We start from the raw sequence: 22,395 nt of genomic DNA, 5'->3' as shown, positions 1-22,395 counted from the left end.
AACTAAATTCTTGCACAGGGAAAAATATTTAGAAAAGGGATGGTATTTCAGGTGGAGAATGGTGCAAGTAGGCCCAGAACTGGAAATGAGCACAGCTTACACAAAACAGCATGAACAGAAATATTTATTAGAGTAAGGATTACAATAAAATTGCTAGATAAATAAGATTCTTAAAGATTATGAAAACGAAGGAGAGTCAAGGATTCATATGTTAGGTGATAGGGAACCATCGTACATATTTAAAAAAATTTTTTTTAGCTGTCAATGAACCTTTTATTTACTGATATTTGGTGTTGAGAAACCCAGTGCCTCACTCAGGTTAGGCAAGCGCTCTGCCACTGAGCCACAACCCCAGCCCTAATCACACATTTCTAAGCAAGAACGTTCCATGATGTTGTATATGGCAAAAAGGCCGAGATCTAAAGAAGAACAGAAAAGCTAAGGTGGCTGGGAAGAATATAATGTAATAAGAATCAGGTGAACCCTCCTGGGTTAGGTTGAAATCACTGGAGTTGAGAACAGACATTTCCCATAAGCACCAAAGGGATTGTACTCATACAAAATCATGTCAAGTCTCTTTTCAAATGTTCTAGTACCCATGAGGGTCTTCCCCAACAACTTCCCATAAAAATCATGCCTCTCTCCTCTTCTGTGCTCTCTTACTTACCACTCACTAGTTTTTCTCCATACAATATGTCACCATATGACACACCATATATGTGCATATTTCTTTGACTGACACCTAGTTTGCATGATTAGAAGGAAAGTACAATGATTTTGGTCTAATTCTTGTTTCCCCTGAGCCCACAGTAAGGGGTTCAATAAGTTTTGCACTGAGAGGATTAAGTGAATTAATGCCCAATAAAGAAAACAAGGAGGAGACAACACTATGTTTTCAATTTTCCATTCCTAGGGTTCTGGTACAAAATTAATATGCAAGAAATAATTTCATTAAGTGACCTCAAATAAATTTTTTATTCTTAAAAGGAAAGTTCAGCAACAGTTTAATGTCATGAGATACTAAGAAGAAAATGCAATTTGGACTATTGGGTAACCCAAAATAGAACAAGTAAAAACCCAGAGAAACTGCTCACATACCCTTTATGAAATGTGAATCATACCAATAGTTTTGCTAGTTGTATTCACTAAAATAGCTTTCCTTCAGGCTTTCAAAGTGTGTACAGAATGGTTTCATCTGTCCTTGCAGCACAAATGCCAAATAGAAAGTGGAAACACTAAGGAGTTAATGAACCTCCCATGTGTTGTCCCTCCCAGACCTGTGAATGAAACCGTTGCTGGCTTTAATACTAACTCAGAATTTGATTGGAGAACAACATGGTTCTCTAAAAGGAAATTAGCACCAGTAGATTTTAGAAATGAGTATAAGAATCTACTTTTTTTCTCTTAAAAGGTCTAACCTATTGAGATGATTGCCTTTATTGGATTCTGGTGAATTTTTAAACACCATTAATTCACTCATAAGTACCTAGAAATATTCTTAAACAAGATGGGCAAGGCAAATGAAATTAACTTATTCTCAGCTATATTCATTATAAAAAAACATTTATCCATTTTGCTTATAAGAATCATTAATGTAAAGCAGAAACAAATTTTTAAAAATGAATGCTGAATCACGACCAGAGTTTAGAATTAATACAGTAAGAATAAAAATAAGCCTTTCTCAGGAACTAACAAAACAAAAACAACAACAACAAAATGCTATAAATACTAATGAACTAGATCTGTACAAAAACTGTAAAAGAAGAATTTTAAAACTTCAAATGAGAAATCATTTTAGCTTATCTTGGAAAACTGTACCAAGCAATTTAATATCAGTTAATGTTGCTTTCTTGTTCATTTTGTGGAACAACACTGGATTTACTGAGAAAGAGTTTATCTCCTGATCTTCTGAGGCATGGTGTAACTTAGGAGTGCTAAGAATGTATTCAACCACCCTCCTAAAAACTGGTCTGTGATATAGCTAGGTCTCAGCTGGGACCCAAGGATCAGATATGGATCTGACTTGGCCTTTACCTTACCATGTGACTGGGACACTCATTGTCTTGTTCATTTTTTTCTCAACTGCCGAAATGGAGTCAAATGTCACTGTCTGTATCTTAAGGAGTTATTATATGATAAGTGCTTTTAAAAATTGAGAAATTAATATGCAGATTTAATACATTAATTTATCACCTCACCTCAATAAGAACTACTAATACTGGTACAATTTTTTAAAGATAGGGAAAGGGAAAATAAGTAGATTCAGAGTCACAAATCAAAAGTAGGTATTTATGAATAAAAGATGGGGCTGTTGAGAAGAGTAGAGAATTCCAATGATATCATTTTATTCAAGAAAATATTGGACACTTATTCCTAACAAGCACCAATATATTATAGGGACAATATAAGTAGAAAAAGTAAAGCTGTTTTCATTCAGATAGGGCTAAAAATGATAAATAAGATACTGGAATTAGTTTTGAGGCTATTCTAAACATCTTTGTGGTCTTTGTTTTCTGTGTATTTCCTCCCAGTATACCCCAACCCAAATTTTAACTCCTTTTGTCTTTAGAGTTGCTGACCAGACAGCTCTTCAACCTAAACATAAAAATTAAGTTCAATTTTAATCTGGTTCAAAGTTTTGAATGATTGCTATTTCCCTTTGGGTTGATGGTCTTAGAGACAAACATACTTTTTTTTAAAGTATCAGTCTTTAATAGTAGAATTGTAGTATGAGTATTTAGGGGCAGATTTGTGTGTGTATGTGTGTGTGGTGACTTTTGCTTTTAATATACTACCATAGCATAGCACCTCCAAACATCTCCTATAGGCCTTTGGAATAACCACTTTGTAAATTATAACTGGATGAAACCTGGATTACAAATAGCAATGAAAACAAATAGAAATGGAGAAAGACACATGGACACTTTTTTATTACCTCTGAAATGAATGTCTGGAGGCCTGCCTATATCTCCTTCTCAGTGGAAAGCCTCACATTTAGTTGTGGAAACATGAAATCCTTTCCTCTCAATTTGCCCTTAAGCCAAGAGAGCTGCGCTTGGCAAAGGCTGCTCACCACAGGTCTGAAGGGCTCCAAGGTACTTTTACGGTAAAATTGAACTTGTATGATTTATTCCTTTGAAACAATGGGATTTGGAGTGTTTTAATGTAATCCAAAGATTCAAAAGGGTAAGATCTGAAATGCTGGTTGTGTAGTACTTAGATTAATAACCTCCAGCAGTAGTTTTCAAATATTTTGAAAGAAGAGACCCTTCCTTTAGAAAATCTTGGGAGAAAACCCAGCATTAAAACAGATAAAAGTTTAAGATAAACAGACTGCCGTCTGAATCTGCAGGGACTATGAAGTCCTGTTCTCCCTGCCCTCAGCCCTGAGCAGTGGTCCTGAGGCATCTATCCAGAAGCCTGGGCTCCATAATGCACCACTTAAAATCCATTAGCCTTATATCATGTGTGTAATCTAGAACTGAATACAATTTGTTTCATAAAAAAAAAAAAAAAGGACAAGTCAGGGTGGCTGGGCCAACCTACTTGAAATTAAGAAAATGGCTTTGGCCTTTGGCTTTTACACAGGCCCAGTGTCTTTCTACTAGTTCTTAAAATTTGAACACAGCTATCATGAATTCCCCAAGTATAAAACAGCCCAAATCTGAATTTCCCAAGTGGATCTAACTTCGGATTTGGGAACATAAAAGAGTTTAAAACGATTTTCTTCTATAAAGATACTGGGTCAATGGGGAAACTTAAGGTAGGAGGTAGGAAGTACTGAGAGATGTGTGATGTCATGTCAGGGCATTGCTCTTTTATGTTCTAGGACTAACCCTTCCATTTACTAGTTGATTAGCCTTGGGCAAAACATTTGTCTCTCAGTTTTTTCATCCATAAAACAATGGGCCTGCACAAAATGATCTGACCTTTCTTTTTGAAAAAGATCACTAATCCATAATTGTCTTGTGATACATTTTTTTAACTGAGCTGACATAAACCAAGTCAAAAATTCTCATATTCCCCTTCAATACCATAATTTACAATTCATTCCACCTCCCTTCCTTGAGGATTGGATTCTGATTTTCATCACTCTATTGAACCTATCTGCCTGGATATCTCTCAGAACTTGATCTAAGATCAATGTTACTCTCCTACATACTCTTTCAGAAATGTAACCTTTCTAGGTACTTATATTCAGACTCTTAAAGTCACCTGTGGTTCTTTCCTGTCACCTCTCACATCCAATTCAACTTCTCCATTGTCTTCATTGATTTATTTGTTGAGTATCGACTGTGGACCTTGGCACTCATTAAGCACCATAGAAAGAACAAACCCAGAACATGCCCTGAAGGAATTTTGCCTAGTTTTTCTGATCCCTCCTTCCTTTCCCAGTGTTATTTTGGTTCAGGTCCCAACACCTTTACCTCAACCGTTTCCCCAAACTCACTCATTTTTCTTCCACCCTAATTTACAACTCTGCCATTAGGATGTCTTTCTAAAGTGGGACTCTGATAATGACACCCACCCCCCACCCCAGATCACACACTATAATCACAATACCTGGTGTGTATGGCTTCCAAATTAAGTTTCAAAACCCAAGGTTCTAAACTCAGCTTTCTAAGCTTTCTCAGGCCTCTGGTAAAAGATTCAAATGTATGAATCTGGTTAGGACACTCAACAGAGAGTTATAGAGTCTGTGGAGATCAGGAATGTCCATGTACTGCCTAAAAACTTTTTATAAGTCAGGTACAGTGGTGCATGCTTGTAATTCCAACTGCTCTCAAGGCTCAGACAGGAGGATTGCAAGTTCAAAGTCAGCCTCAGCAATTTAGTGAGGCCCTAAGCAACTTTAGTGAGACCCTGTTTCTAAAGAAAATACAAAAATGGGTTGGGGATGTGGCTCAGTGGTTAAGTGCCCCTGGGTTCAATCCCTGGTACCAAAAAAAAAAAAAAAAAAACTTTCTATGAATTTAAAAACTTTCTAAGAATTTAAAATATCTGCATCTATGGATCAGAATGCCACCAGGTCCTTGATTCCAAACCTCCCTTCCAAACCACACAGGCTGTAGCCATACCACACCCCTACCATGATCATGCTCTGCATGCTGGTGTTTCCATATTTTTTTATCATGTTCTTTTTCTTCCAGGTGCTCCCCTTCCCAGAGAGTCTATCCTCACTTCTCATATTTTGCTCTTCAACTACTACTTCCTCCAGGAACTTTCTTTCCTTCCACCAGTAAGACTCCCTTGCTCTCCTGTGTGGCCACTATATTTTTTACATACTTATAAATATGACATATGTACCTATGTTTCACAAAAGGCTTTGAACAGAACTTTACACATACAGGGCACTGAATGAATACTTCTACTGAAGGGAACTATGAACAAATTAAACAATTAAATAATTAACACTTCTGAATACAAATAACTTTCCCAGTATGGCTTCAGGATTTAGAGTCTATTAACCAAGATACTTGACTAAATTTAAGACATATTTTAGAATATGTGCAGAAACACGATCTGGCTAATAGAAGAGTAACAGTTTGCTGAAAGGTGTTATATGATGTATTTTGATTGACATACCTGGTTGTTGACATGTGATCCCTCGTGGCTTTCTGATGACTACTTTTAACCATACTTTTATCCGTTTTTAAAGAAATATCAAGTGGAAGGAATATCAAGTGTCATTTGTAGATGACAGAAAGATGTAACTATCTATCAAGATTCAAAATAGTTTGATTTTATCCACAAGCAAAAAAAAATCAAAATATTTCCTTCTCTTCATCTCCTCTCTGCCTTCACTTTCTCTTCATTAATCCATACTTTAAATAATATCACCTTTACCTAGGGTTTATGACAGAAATCAATTTGATTTCAGTTGCTCTCATACCTACATCAAATCAATCAATAAATCCCATAGAACCTGTTTCCCTAGCATGCCATTCCCTCTTCTACATCTCTGATGCTAAAACAACAGCATAAGCTCTTGCTGTTCTGACTAAATCAAAATTGCTGTGCTGCTTCCTTACCTCTAGTTTTATATTCCTCAAACCTATTCTCTGGCCAGGCTATTCTTTCTAAAAGGCAAATCTGATCTTGTTCCTTGAGGCTTTTTATCATCTTGACCCTCATCTGTTTTGCCAGTTGTCTAAAAGACGACTGCATTTATGTTCAATTGCTTCCAATTCTTAGGATGGACAGTTCTCTACCATGGCCCTCTGACCATATATCTACATTGTTCTTCCACTTAAAATGTTTCTACCTATAGAAGGCTAAAATAATGGCACCCCAAAAATGTTTATATCCTATCTCCCATAACCTGTGAATAGGTCAGATCATGAGGAAAAGGCAATTAAAGTTACAGATGTAAACTAAAAAGTTTGCTAATCAGCTGACCTAAGGACAGGGAGAGAATCCTGGACTATCCAGATGGGCTTGAAGTAAGCACGAGCTCCTTATAAGTATAAGAGTGAGGCAGAAGAAGGAACTCAGAGGGAGAAGAAGGGATTTCCTGCTGGCAGGAAGATGGAGGAAGGAAGTCTGCAGTCAAGGAATGTAGGTTGCTTCCAAAAGTTGGAAAAGAAAGTAGATTCTCTCCTAAAGTTTCCAGGGAGAGATGCCCCCAGTGAGACCCACACCAGACTTCTGACCTACAGAACAATGAAATAATAAAATCATTGCTTAAGCTGCTAAATTCAAGCTAATTTATTATGGCATCAATAGAAAATTAATAAAATGCATAACCATGTGATTCTGGTGAGTACCCATGATTCAACAGGACTCAGCTAAGGCAGGAACGCTGGTCTTTGAATAACATCTATTTTGCCTTTTAACTCTCATGAGACTTGCATGCAAAAATGTCTTCACCTCCTGAGCTAAAGATCTCTCTAGGACAGATACCATGCCTTACTTACTTTTGAATTCGTAGTGTCTTGGATAGGACATCTAGTAAATATTTATATTTTTAATGACTGCAGATGGAATTTAACAGATATAGTTCATGCCTTGAAGCAAGTTCACATGATCCACTATTGAGGAGAGAAGGGAAAGGTTGATTTAGAAGTAGTTTCATGTGGAAAACCGGTAGGTTGCAACTTCTGAGAAATGCAGTATGAATCAACAAAATGATAACAGATAAACACAAATACATACTTTAGGCAGCATGAACACAGGTATTATTTCCAGAATCAGAAAACCTTTCCATTTTATTGTGACCTTAAGAAATATCCTGATATTACAGTACATTCACATCAGGAGAAGGCAATGGCCAGGAAAGAGCTGGGAAGGGTTTCAAACACTACGAATAATGATTTTAGTGACTTTGGATGTAAAATTTGGAAGAAAAAAATCTGGGGCTGGGTGTGGGGGTTAAAGGAGGTATTTATAGAAGTTGCTTGTTTTATTTTTTTTAATTTGATGAAGAGTTAGATATACTGTGCTTAATTCCAGTTAAGTTGAAAATAGAGAGCACAGCACATTGGAGAAATAATAAATAGGATACAAAAATGAAAACATACAGATGGCTAATTTGTGGTATACTCAATAGGCAAATTTTGACTAAAATAAAGAGACTTTTTAATTATTGCAACACCCCTTAAAAATGGTTACTTTGTTAGGTAACCATTACATTCTCCTTCAAACCAAGTTTTTATCATCATGAGAGCAGAACTAGCATATGATTTTATTGAATAGGCATTTGAACTAGGACTTGTAAAGTGTTGGTAAAAGTCATGATTCAATTTTTTTCTTGTTGTTAATTATCCTTTTCCATTCTAAATAACTTTCTATGATTTTTCCCCCCAGTATTAGGAATTGAACCCAGGGGGAACTTTACCACTGAGTTATATCCCCAACACTTTTAATTTGTTATTTTGAGATCAGGTCCTGCTAAATTGCTCAGGCTATCCTTGAATTTAAGATTCTCCTATTTAAGCCTCTGGAGTCACCAGGATTACATGCGTTTGCTACTCTACCAGGCTATACGATTTTTAAATTGTAGTGGATTTCACTACTACCCTAGTGTAAAACACATTACCACATACTTTCTTGTTCCTGGCTCCCTTCCAAGATTTGTTTGCTCTCATAATTAGCTTGCCCTCTCATAGCTTTCATATAATTTCTAACTCTTCACAACATACCCAAGAAAGGAATTCAAGGACAGAAGGGATTATGATTTTTTTCATTTTTACATTCTCTTTTAATGAAGAAAAGCAATTAAGCAAAAATAAGTCAAAAGCAAGCTGGGCTTTTCTTAAATGAATAATCTAGAACAAAAGGCTTATCTGATTCATGCTAAAACTAGTTCATTGTAAACAAGATTTTAATACCCTAATCAAGGAAATTAAAAAAAAATAAATTAAAGGAAAACATCTTGCCTTTGTTATTTAGAGGAGAAAAAGATGACAGAATGACTTCTTTGTCAGCATTCTCACCTTACTTTAGGTATTTTTGTTTTGTTTTGTTTTGTTTTATTTTTGTTGCTTCTGTTTATTTTTTAGTTAAGAGTAAAATGGAAGAGATGTATTACAAAAATTTATTTTGCAATTTATCTTACTCCTCCTCCCCACCTTCCTTCCTTTCTCAATATCTGTGATTCAGTGAGCTTTGAAAATAAGTACACAAAGGACAAATATTTCTGACTTTTATCTTTCTCTATGCAGTTTAAAAAGCTATCTTTTGTTTTCCATGAAAATTATTTCATTTTGTTTAAAGAAACATCAATAGGCAACCAATACTCTATGCCATGTTTTCAAATATGTGCTTGTTATTCTTTAAAATATATTATGTACTTGACTGATATTTGTATATTTGATATTCATAACAAAAATAGGTTGATTTTGTTGTGTTTTACAAGTGAGGAAATTGAGGCTTAGAGAGGAAAAATAACTTTCTTAAAGCCATACAGCTAATATGTACTGAGTTTTGAGGTTTTAATGTGGATCTACTTAACTTCAATCACTATGATCATTGGCTATGTGTTTTGCATCAAGATTTATTATTATGTCCCATGTACCAAACTCTGTCCTCAATACAAACTAGAAATAATAAAAAGCCTGCCTTCAAAAATCCCACATTCTCATTATACCCTATGTACATGTATGATTACATGAATGGTATAAATCTACATCATGTACAACCACAGAAACGAAATTATGTACCCCATTTGTGTAAAATGAATCAAAATGCAGTCTGTAAAAATTTTTTTTAAAAATCCCACATTCTAAAAGCAGTGACTGACAAATTAATAAATGTAATACTGTTGGAGAATTTTTAAAGTGGAAATAAATATTATGTCTAACATGGCTCCTAAAGAAAGAAGAAGCTACTTGGGGCTAACTTGGGGTAGAGGTGCCAGTGTATTCAGTGGTTGAATGTGCACTGCTAACAGAGCAGATACTAGACAGAAGAAAAAAAAAAAAAGAAAAAAAAGAAAAAGGGAAGACTGTTTCATCACCAGATTCTACATCCTCCCTGACTCAGGCACCAGCCATGCCAATGTAGTAATGGCTTTCTACCCTGCATAGATCTCACGAAGGCTACCTCCAGGGTTGAACAATGCCATCTGATGTTTCCCCACATGAAAATATACTTGTCTAGGGTCTGGCATCATCAGATTCCTGCCTAAGAACAGACACATTAGTTGAAATTATGTGGCATTTTAAAATATTTAATGATTTTCTACAACAGGGCAGGGCCACTGAGAGATTCATCTTTGGAAAGGGGGTAACGTTTTTTGCTCACCCAACTTAAATGAAATATGTAACTGTCCACATAAGTACTTCCCTAGACCCTGAAGTTGCCCTCTCAAGCTGCTCTCATTACTCTTCCACATCTCTTCTACCTGGAGAAATAATGTCTTGCCGTCACAGCAGCTACAAAATCATCCCCTTTTCTTGCCTCCATGGGAGTTTGGCTTTATCATCTCTAGCACTCTTCTCCCTGTTTTTCCTTGTGTACACACTTTCCTTAACCACTTCCTTCTGAGGATTATTAGAAATCTGACAATCTATCTCCATAAAATCTCTATGCTCCGGTCTGTCACTTCTATAATGTCTCATAAGAATATAGTCCCTTGATTTTTAATAGACTGCAATACAATGACCAAATTTCTTCCTAAAGCATGACTTTGTACAAACTAGATATTCCTGTCTTATTTAATGCCCCTTTCATTAAAATATCTGGGGCCGGGGGGACACATCAGTATAATCACTTTTTGTCAACAAATATATTTTTAGCATATTTTCTATGTGAGATCAGCAATTGATGTTTGGCTATTTCTTTATTCTGATCTCTTTATCATGGCCTATTATTGAGAATGATGTTAAAATATATTACAAAATATCCATGGGTGAGCATCACATAAAATGCTCAAAAGTTGACACATATTTTTTTTCCCTTTTCTTTTTCTTTTTTCTTTTCTTTTTTTTTTTTTTTTCTCTAAAGCACATAGTCTGAACTCTACACAATAAAAGTTAATGACCTTTACAGCAAGGTTTGAAAAAGCTCAGTGACATCTTTGCTAATGTGGAAAACAACTCTTTTTTTGCATAGGTAAAGGGTAGGCCTGAGTAACTACATCCTTTCTCCTTTCTCAGTGAGCAAGGTCCTCTCAAAACAAGATCGTAATTATTATTTTTATTAGCAAGAAAACTCTTTCAATGAAGAAGCAATATGGAATGAATTATCAAGGTGTATTTGTCATTGTAAGGGGAAAAAAAAAAACCTCATCACCATGAAGACTGAATCACCCCCAACTTTTGGAAGGTAAAATTCCATTAGCTAAGCTGGCAGCAGCTACTTGTAGTATCTGGGAAAGGAGATGAGTTTTTGTTATTGTTGTTTTATGTACAGGTCCAATCTGCCATGGAAATACTGAATAAAATTCTCTTAAGTTCCTTGAAAATTTGCATATTTAAATATACGCCCCAGTTAACTCTAGGGTGCTGGTTGCACTGGGCATTCAACCTAAGAACTACTGGGTCAGAACAAAGGTAAGGAGGTCAAGGTTTGTAAGATGCTTTAGCAGTTCAGATATCCTAACAGGGAGAAGAACTACTTAAGAAACCTGGCTTAAAGAGCCATTCTCTAAGAAGGGCACTTCCTCCAGCTGAGACCTGCCCTGCTTGAAGTAGTGAAGGGGGTTGGGGGGGGGGGGGGAACGGAGAGTTAGCCTAATAGGTCACTGACATTCCTAAAAACAATGAGAAGATAAAAGTCAAAATGAATAGTCCTCCCAGTCATCAGTTCAAGTGTGGGTTTTCTTTGGGACCAAGTGTCTCCTTTCCTCTTCTATTGCATTGAATGACTCCTAATGTGTGTATTTTTTATGTTATTTTTAGTGCATTATAATTACTTATAGCAGTGGGGTTCTCTCCGACATACTCACGCATGCATGTAACATAATTGGCTCCATTCCATTCCCCATTACTTCTCCTTGCCCTTTGCTCCTCCCTCCCCAGTGACTCCTAACTTATATTGGTGCTTTTGAAAATCATGCCACCGGGCACAGAAAGTACAGATGGGTCAGTGCAAATCTAACCACACTGCTGGGAAAGCAATTGGAAATGCATTCCCTGCTGACTGTCAGTGAGATAATATATTCTTTCATTGAAACAAATAATCATTTGAAAGACAGTCACAACAAGATATCACATAATTCTTTAGGGCAGCACAGCATCAAAAATAGCTGTTCACTAAGTATAGCATTAGATTTCTGGCAATTTTGCTAATAGCAATCTATGAAAACCTATGGTTCTTACCACTAGGGTTTCCCTGTGAACTGGAATCACAACTGGCCAATTTAAGGATTTCCATCCCTCTGGCAGAACTTTAGCCCAATCTAAATTTGATTGCTTCCATAAATGGAATAATTTAATTTTCTCCAAATATCTACAGACTTAATAATGCCAAGTTCAGAAAATCAAATAAAAAGTGGGTCAGTTGACCAGGTACTTAAGCCAAAAAAAAAAAAAAAAAAAAATTGCTTTAAAATTCCATAAAATATGTAAGTTGTTTTGATTTTCTGAATTATCTGAATTGCCTCAGTAGCATAATTTTATAGTCTATATCTTGGATATGTAATAAAAGAATTTTAAGGTGAAAGAAAATAGTCTCAGTTCACAGTTCCAACATTCCTGCACTTTACTTGGATGGAAGAAAATACTAATAATTCCTAGAGAATTACTTTAACTGCTCCAGTTCTGAATGGGTTATCGTGTGACCAAAGGTATTTGACAATTCATGGGCAAAAATCCAACAGAAAAGGAAAGACTACATTTGGCATAACAGAACTTTTGTGTGAGTAGGTACGATCTGAATGTGAGAGTATATTCAGAAAAATTAGGAACTACTATCATCCATGTGATTATATTTCTTAATAACAAAAATCTTTAAAATATTTATTTAGAAAAGCTGTGGCTCAACACCATATGTAACAACACCACATGAAGTAGAATCTCCTCGAAGATGAAAGTAATAATGACTAGAACTAAGGTAAATTAAACCCTCTCTCCTTTTTCCCTCCTTCTAATGAACAAAAATAAAACATTGATTTTAAGCAAACTATGGCCTTAGGCACTATAGTTTGGTTGATGTCTTTTAATTCAGAGATTTCCTTCCACTACAGTTCTTCAGTGCGGTTTTCACAGCTTAAGACAGCTGGACCCCTTCATTAATCATCCAGTTGAACATATGATCATTCTCTACAAGCTAGGAGAAAGTCAAAAGCTCTTAGGTGTATAAAACTATCTGAGGACTAGAGAAAAGGCAATCTGTTTCTCTTTGTTAGATGTACAAGATAAAAAAAAATGACCAGAAAGTATGAGAAGATCCACTTCATTCTTTGAAGTCTGTCCCGTCACAAATTTCCAAAAGATACTTTCTGAAAAGGTCACAATGAATCATGCTATTTAAGAGCCAAACTTCTAGAAGCCTCTTCCTGTTACCTATATAGTCATGGAGCCATACAAGGATCAATGACTGTCCTCTTCTTAAAGAATGTTCCTTTAAGACCTCTTATGAGAGGAATTTTACAGGAAAACCTTGACCATTAGTGGTTTTAAGAATGGCTTTCAAACTCCTTCTAAAATTCCCAGAGGCCTCCTGGATTGAATAAGGAACAAGGAAATCAACAGGGTCAAGTCTGCACTCTCCTCACTCCCCAGTTAAATGAAAAGACATCTGTTTTCATTGATTTTTATTTGTCCTTCATGGAGGATTTACTTTGGAATAAAATGGAAAAAGAAATTTGAAAAGTAGCAATCTAGGAAGAAAGAAAAATAGCATCAAAGTAAAATTAAAGAGACAACTTGTTTAGACATTCATTCAGCCCATGGTCAAACACACATTGAGCTCCTAACTCATGTCAGTCACTGTGCTAGGGGACCTTGAGATACATGAGGGGCAGAGTAGAGATGTCGGCCCTCAGAAGGCTTCTATTCTGATGGAAGGAAAACAGAATAAGTGAGAAAACAGAAAATTATGTTAAAAACTAAAAATTGCTATGGAAGAGAGAGATGTGTGTACAGGAGTTCAGAAGAGTACCTAATGGCAGTATTTAATAGAGCGGTCAGCCTAAGTCTCACTGGGAAGACACCATTTGGCCAAATCTTGAAGATGAGAGAACACTGGGCAATAATTTAAGTATCAAGAATTACATTATTTTTCTAGTATGGGCATGTAAGAAAAGTAATTGATGAGTTTTTCCTTAAAAATTCAGTCACTAGATAGTCAGTAGCAATCTTAATTATATATCACGCTATGAAGTCAAAAGAGACCAAAACATAAATTAAAAAAAAAGAAAAGTTTTCTCCCATTAGACTTCTAGTCCATGAGAAAATATTTACCTCTCTAACTACTTCAACCCATAAATCTGAATTTAGAAAGCAACAATTTGCCAATAAACTCCTACGTTTGCTCCAAGTGAAGTCAAATTTATCTCAGTTACATCACTGTATGCAGGATACATCTGAGTATGAAGAATTACAAAGATACCTCCTTTAACACTTTATTGTATGTTCTGTGTACTATGGACATTGGACACAGATGTTCAGTTAGTTGTAACCCAAAATAATCTCAGAATCATAAATGATAGGGTATGAAGGCAGAAGTTATTAAGATATTACTAATGTTTTGTTAAGGTTTTGGCAGATTACAAATCATTCCTTTTCAAAATCATTTAATTCAAATGTGCAGAGCATCTTTTCATTTATTTTTTATTATTGCTATTATTACCTTTAATTAAAATTCTTCAAAGCACTTTTGCAATCCCAGCAACTTGGGAGGCTGAGGCAGGAGGATCAAGAATTCAAAGCCAGCCTCAGCAATGATGAGGTGCTAAGTAACTCAGTGAGACCCTGTTTGTAAACCAAATACAAAATAGGGGTGGGGATGTGGCTCAGTGGTCAAGTGCTCCTGAGTTCAATCCCTGGCACTCTCCCCACAAAAAGCACTTTTGCAATCTGTCACGTCACATTTCCCTCAGTGGTAGACTGATTTCACTAGTCTTTACAGGAAGATTCAGATCTATGAGGTTAAATTATTTGCTGACAATCAATAAAGAGCAAATATGGGATCAGAACACAAGTTTGTGACTTCCTAACTATTACACACCATACTACACTGATTCCCAGTAATAAAGTACAGTTTATCTGCCTTGAGTGGAAATTCTGAAAATAAGATGCAGTGCATGCTTTATAATACACTCTGATTGGTTTCCTTCACAGTACTTCCAAGTTTATTTTTTAAGAATAAGATGAAGGCCTGTTTCACAACAATTAGTGTAAGTGGAAGGAAATCTTTGAAGTCTCCTTAAGCTGGTTATTCTTATAAGTTATTTCAGTTCAAAGTCTTCACAAGGTTTCACCTGTCATCATAAGCAATATCATCTATCATGCTTTATAATTAAGAATGCCAACATTATTTTTTCAGATGATTTCTAAAGTTCTTCCCTGCTCCAAAATTCTGTAATTCTAATTAAAGATTCAAATATCTTTAGCCTATGAGTGTATTACTATGGGAAAGTTAAAGAAAATAAGGACATGTTGGGGAAGGGATCATACTTTTAAAACCCATTATATCATCATTTAGAAGTTTTATTATTTGCAATATATTTCAGTAAAGCTTCTGATGTTCTATTTACACCACCTCATCCTTTAAATTATTGGTCATGGAGAGTCCTTTCTAGCTCTTTTCTCAGGATGTTAATCTAGTACAAAAGGCCTAATAAAAATTCTGGTTTAGTTGATCAGTTTTGCAATGTCATCATTATTTACAGAATATATAAAGATATGGGCAACTTCTCTTCACAGAGTCAATATTACAGAGGTACAATTGAGCTGGGACTTTTATAAGTAATAAATATAATGACAAGATTGACTAAATCTCAGAAATAATACATAAATATATACTCTAGAAGTAACTCTTCTTGGTTATACCTAAACTGGCAGACAAGAAGCTAATTACAAAATAAATATTGAAAAGTCACACAGCCTTCTACATATATAATGTGGACAAAGTAGAGATTTAACTTCTGATTAAATAATGTGAAATTCTGGTCTTTCCAGGTTCTGTGGCTATGAGTTAGAACTTCCAGCATTGCAACAGTAGAAGACAAATAATAGGCAGTTGCAAATAAATTATTTTTCGTTTGTATATGTACTAGACATTTCAGTCCAGTAAGGCTTTATCAATGTTCACAAATTCTTCTGAAGAATGCTGATTACTTACTATTATGAAGATAAATAAGAAAATATGATTTAGGAATCCATATCAAAAATACAATATTTCCTTAAATTATTTCTATGCCAGAAAGAATAAAATGTTTTTCAAAAAAGTTATTAAACAAATACACATCAGGATGCTGGTAAATGGAAGTTGTGTACTTCACAGAGAGATTGGCTATATGGCAACACAAGAGTTGAAAGATGATAACGAAGATCATGGAAACCACCATGGTCTGGATGTTTGTGTCTCTTCAATATTTACTTGCTGAAATCCTACCCCAAGGTGAGGAAACAGGAAGGGAGGCCATAGGGAGGACATGAGGTCAGCAGGGTAGGACCCTCGGGAATGGGATTAGTGCCCTTACAAAAGACTCCAGAGAACTCGGGTGCCTCCGTTCACTGTGTGAGGATGCAGGACGAAGACTGCTTGAAAAGACTAAGACAGAAACAAAAGACAAAATAAAGGCAGCAAATAGTTTCTTCTACTCCAAATATTAATCTCAAATCTCTTTTAAGAGCAAGTATAATAGAATATTGTGATGTGACATAATAGAAAAAAGTTCTGAAACACATGATAATATTGAATATTGCTTATCAACAAGTTGTACAAGAACCAATTTTATTTGGAGAAAAATATTTTTATGTTCTTTATAAATGATTCTAATTTGAGGTCTCTGTCTAGATTTCACTAATGCAGTAAGACTAATACACCTCAAAAATACCTAACTATATGCTTGCCAGTTCTATTTGCAAGACTATGGCCTTCTAATAACACAAGAATCTTGAATAATCAAACAATAAATGTTCACTTGAGAGTCAAATGGACATTTATTTGCAAGTATGGCATAGGATCTATACATATAAGATAATAAATACATTTATTTCTTAGATCAAGACTTAAATTTTGACATTTCTGACAGCTTACCATTCATACTCAATTTAAATGTAGGTCTTCTTGCACATAAGAGTTGAAACAATAAGGTTTAAAAAAAAAAAAAATCAAGAGAAAGCACCTAAAATAGCATGATGTCAGATTTAAATTTCAGGAAAAAGTCATGTACCTGTTGTCTCATGAATAGTGAAAATCTGAAAGTAAAATCTAGTTAGTTAGTTATTCCTGAGACAATAAGTGACACACAAAAAATTTGAAAACCCTTAAACAAAAAATTGACTTTATTTCTTTACAGACCCATTTCTGTGCATGTGCTAAGGCATATGAAAGTTATATCAGTATGATCTTTTATCAGAAAGAAATATAGTAGCTTTGAGAAAGAATAAGAATGATCAGAGACAAAAGAACGTTTAGAGACAGAGACAGAGTGATTTCATATAACCTTTTGCTACAACTCTTTTCGGTTATTTGAATAAACTTCTTTTGTCTTTCCATCACTTACTTTGTCCACTTAAAACCTTTCCTCCTCTATATTTACCTTTTCCAAAACTCCCACCAGCTGCCCAATATACTTAGGTCATGAACATAGCAAATTCAAGATACAGTAAGAAAAGTGTTCTGGAAATACAATGGTCAACAAGAAACACAAACTTCCTGCCCTCATAGAGCTTACATTCTACTAGGAAAAGTTGACATTACATATAATCACAAATACCAATATGTAATTACAATTATGATTGCTGTGCAGGAAAAGTACAGCCTCTAATCAAAGCACCAACACTTAAAGTGTTATCTGCATGTGTAAATAACTTCCTGATTTAGTCATTCATTTTTCTCAGACAACCATTAGAGTTAAATACAAATAAATAGTTGTTGAATTGAAATGAACTGCTAAACATATAAAAAGAAAAAAAAAGAAAAAAACCACAAGAAATTTCCAGGCAAATAGACAAACATAAATTCTAAATAAAAAGGGGAAAAAAGATAACATTATCAGTGATCCTAACAACAATACTACTGACAAATTTCAAGCCAATATAGACTGAAAATAAAATTTCGTGAAGACCTTTTGGATCCACCTACCCCAAATCAGCAGCAGTAAAGTTGGCTCTGGATAATGTGTCTTCTGCTCTCCCAAAGAAAGTTATAATTTATTAAAATGAGAAACTTATTCTTAAACAAATGCAGGTAAAGGTGACATATTCTTATTTAGAAATCATGAAAAACAATTCAAATTATTGACTCTTAAGTTTGAAACAGAATAACCAATTGAAAATAGTGAGCAACATGGCCCATGGGGAAGTGAGAAAGCCTGCAGGTCTTTCAATGTGATTCTGCTAGCACACAGCAATGGACTCCAACATACCTCCAACTGCCTCAGATGTTTGTGTTATGTACAAATGATAAAGCATTTGCAGTTTTCAAACCCTGAGACATATGGAATATGGAAGAATCCACATCAACTCTGGAAGTGTACCTCACAGAGTGATACCAGTGCTAATCTCAGGAGACAGGAATGGGTAGAATGATTGCTCTTTCTCATGTGTCACATTGTTTTGCTAAATGAAATGTACTCATCCATCACTGAGCATTTTAAAATTTAGAAAATCTTAAGAATTCATTCAGAATTCAAAATGTGAATCCAAATCACTCCTGGATCCACACATTAGTGAATTCTGGATTCTGCATTAGTCCACAGAGGTTCTTTCCAAAATCCCCTGTATTCACTGCTCCAAAGAGAAGATTGTTGTGGAGAAAAATGATTCAGGATTACATTGTGATGTAAAGATTTGGGAAACAAAAGTTTATAACACAAATCAGCTATTCTTACATTGGTCATGTTTAACATCTATTTTATGCATAACTAGGATTTAACCTGATGAAGAGAGCTAAAGTGTGACATAGTTAGGCATTTTTTGCCTCCACCACCAGGTTATTTACCTACAAGAGAACCTAATTCATGTGTACCTTCTCTGAATTCCTACCACACTTGGTAATATTCTCGGAGCACTTTCATTCTATTATTTATTCCAGCTTGCCCACATTTTCATTTCCCTGTCATATGGACACTCCTTGAATGTGCTGCCATGTAGTCCTGATTGTAATTTGCTGCATTAATTTGCAATTAAAGAAGACTGACAAATTCTCATTTCTAATATATATATAAATGTATCTAATTAGTCAACGTGAAATTGTGATCACTCAGTCCATCTTAAAATCTTTTCCCATTTGACATCAAAAAGTATCTTGGTACTATTAATAATAGAAGAACGCAATGAAGAAATCAAATTCTTGTCCTCTGTAAGCTTTGTGCTGATTGAGGGACAAAATTTGATGAAAACAGGTGAAATGAAAATATAATGTTTTCTACACCTGCCAACAGAAAAAATTTAAGACTAACAGTAAAACTGAATGAAGTTAAGTGACACTCAACATTAATTACACCAAACAAATATCAGCTAAGCATAAACATGAACTATTCCATATGTAGAGTTAAATGGTTATATAATTAGAAAATTATTTTGAGTAAATTTTTCACAGAATAACGAACGTATAAGTGTATACTTAGAAATTTTGTGTGTATACAAGCATTCATACAAACATATTCATGCACATGTACAAATATATTTTCCTAAGTCAGTAAAACAAAATATAAATATAGTTTCTTCTATGCCATCCTGAGTCCATGAAACATGATTGAAACTATCACTTAAGAGTAAGCAAAGGGAAATTTGACTTCAAATAACAGTATTTAGGAAGTATCCCAAATAGTACACACAATCTTTACAAAAGAATGATACATACTGCCATTTGCATAGTTGCTAGAGACTTGAAATGAGATTAAATTATATTATTGGAAATGGCTGACCAAAACAGAAACTGCAACAGAATACTTTACTGACTTAAAGCCTCCTAACAGCATTTGTTTCTAAAGCTCAATTTTACACATTTAAAACGTTGATATCATTTCTTTCTTACTTATTGCTTGGCTCATACTCAGATGCTTTTTCAAGCAGAAAAGTTTCCCTGCTAGACGACACAAACGTGAAAGTGTGGAACTGGGAGCTTTGGTCCTGATACATCATATTAACAATTTAGAGCACAAAAAAGATTCATGGAATTCAAGGAAAAGACACATTCCTGTATTTAAATAATGATAATAATTTTAAAAACTAGAGACTGAGGACATGTTCGCTAACACATGTTAAGAAAAGTTAAAGGCTGTGCTATCCATTTGTCACAGCTGCATGACACCTACTTCATTTTCATGACAACACTAAATACAATGTGGATGGTTCCAAACAGCAAATTAAACATGCTTCTGAGTTTTATACCAACACCAAAAAGTACACATGCCTGACTTACCAAGTGATGCAGGAATATATTGCTGGTTGATAATGTTCTTAAAGCTAGTATTCATAAAGATAGAATAGGCTCATTTCTCGTTTCTGTTGTCCCTTTCACAAAATTGCATTTTTAGATTACCATGACTTTAATGTGTATATATGACATTTAGCAGACAACAAGGTGATGAGCCCACTGCACACCATTTTGGTGCTGCACATGCTTAGACTTACATCTCAATACAGAATGGCGAGGGCAGGTGTGCTCCACCAAAAGTGAATGTTTGAGGATGAGTTATTTATGGTTACTGAATTCATCACTTAACTACCATTACTGCAGAAACTGACACTCAAACCTGGAGCTAATTTCTAAATATACTAATTATGGAAGCAGCTGACATGGAACAAAAAAAAATCACTCTAAAAAGCAAAAAGAAGAAGAATGAAGGAGAGTGAAACAGAAACATTTTGATGAACTTTTCTTACCTTAAATCCACAAATATTCATTAACACACATACCTACCTCCCAGCGCCCATTACCAATGCCATAAGGTCTACATACATTTGCATAACATAACTGTCATTCATAAGATAATATTAGGAAGAAATAAAATAATGTAATACCTTTACTTTTACCTATGCATTTGATGAAATGGGTCCATGAAGAAAGGTTTTCCAGACAAATACAATAGAGAAGAGAAAAACAACAATAAGAATCATGAATATATGTAAATGCACTGCTTTCTGAAAACTAAACAAGACAAGAAAGTACAAAAAAGGTTTTGAAGACAAATGGCTATGCAATCAGTACACTGAGAAATTCGCCCCTTTTTAAAGGCGAGTACATGCAAGGAATTGGATGACCCATGCTCACTTTAAAGGATTACACAAAAGAAAGATACACAATGTAGGTAAAGTATGGATTCCATGTTACAATACACTCAGCATTCTAGAAGCCAGAAGCCAAAGATTTCTACATGTCCCTAACTGCCATGCATGGATGAAAAATGGACAGGTATTGCTGGTTAAACGGGGAATCTTCTTTCAGATACTAACTTCTGATGGTTCTTGGTTTTTCCTTACTATAACCACCCTTAACTGAATATGCTAATAAATGTACAGAAATCTTGAACCACATTTCTTAATGCCTCTTTTATTTGCAGGTATTATAGTGCAACGATGAAGGGAAATAAAAGTCATAGGAGCATACCAAAACAAAATCAAACCAAAAAATAAAGAGGAGGTAAACACATGGGAAAAAAAAAAATGTGAACAAAAGTCATGTATTTAATTTGCAGCCAGATAATTTGCAAGCATTTGCCCAAACTTTGCAGTGATGGTTTGAAAGCAGCTACAGAACAATAAAACACTGAAAGCAGAGTGGAAAAGGAACAGAGCCCATACCTTGGTCGCCCATCATCAGGTGCGCCAGACCTTGAAGGGAAACAAGAGCACAGTCAGCAATAAACAAGGGAGCATGGGAAGGCAGGGTTGTCACAGTGACAAAAATGTTCAGTGACAGACATCTTGTTTCCTATGAGACATGTCTGTATCACAGAGGCAAATCAAAAAGCATTCTTTCAACCCCTGGTTGGAATGCTTTGGGGGCAAAGAGTTATAGAACTGCAATTTAAACACTGGCATATGCTGCACTGTGTATTTCTTCTATGTATCAGTTGGAACCATTAAAAGTATGAAAGCATGACTTAAAATCCAACCAATCCCTTAAATATTACATCTGCCCTTCATGCCCTTTGATGAGATTGTTTTGAACATTGCCTCCATAGGGCTTGTCATTCTTCAGTGATAAAATTACATTTTTAAAAACCCAAAGGACTACCTGAAACATGGGCTGGGTCTGATCTTTTTCCCCTCATCAAAAAAATGAGCAGTTTAATAATTAAATGAAAAAAAAAACCTTAGTCACATTGAAATGATAATGCAGAAATGTCTCCTTGTCTGACACATTTAGCAATTGACTAGGCTTGTTCAAATACAAAAAAAAAAAAAAAAAAAAAAAATCATTAGACATGCAGTTTTAGAATTTACTACAGAAAAATGTTTTTAAGAAACAATAGATCACCTTTAAATAAACTCCAGTAATTTTCCACGGAGAACAAAATGATTTAGCATTTTCTTAAAGGTTATTTAAATGCTGAACTATAAATTAGTATAAGTATTTAAGATATATATATATATAATGGATATAATTTCATCAAGAAACAGTCCTAAAAGATTACTGAACTCCCTTTATTTAAACTATTTATTTCCTACTTGACACTTGAATCCAGATTGAGATAACTGTTTTTCAAGAATATCACAAATGCTCTTGTAAATAGTTCTTTCGCTAAGGTACCACTTTTTAGTGAAAGGCATAAGTCTTAGTTCTCTACTCTAAATTCAAAAATAAAGCTATTTCTTCATGTATATTTCA

The 22,395-nt window shown here is 34.9% G+C and overlaps 1 protein-coding gene across 31 annotated transcripts in view; it reads right to left on the bottom strand.

Annotated features, from left to right (window-relative positions):
• NRXN1 (neurexin 1) overlaps positions 1–22,395 on the bottom strand; it is a 1,087,847-nt gene that overhangs the window by 963,473 nt on the left and 101,979 nt on the right. For 22 of the 31 annotated variants that reach the window (XM_079110028.1, XM_079110037.1, XM_079110040.1 and 19 more), the window contains one exon: positions 21,366–21,395. The exons of 8 other annotated variants lie outside the window; for them this stretch is intronic. In XM_079110028.1, coding sequence (XP_078966154.1) covers positions 21,366–21,395 — 30 coding nt within the window. Of the gene's footprint in view, positions 1–20,507; positions 20,598–21,365; positions 21,396–22,395 lie in introns of those variants that run through there. One more of the 31 variants, XM_079110056.1, reaches the window with a different exon arrangement.

Source organism: Sciurus vulgaris (assembly GCF_902686455.1).
Source record: "Sciurus vulgaris genome assembly, chromosome: 14".
Lineage (NCBI taxonomy): Eukaryota > Metazoa > Chordata > Mammalia > Rodentia > Sciuridae > Sciurus > Sciurus vulgaris.
Note: the sequence above shows the minus strand (reverse complement) of the source record. Positions and strands in the feature narration are given on the sequence as shown.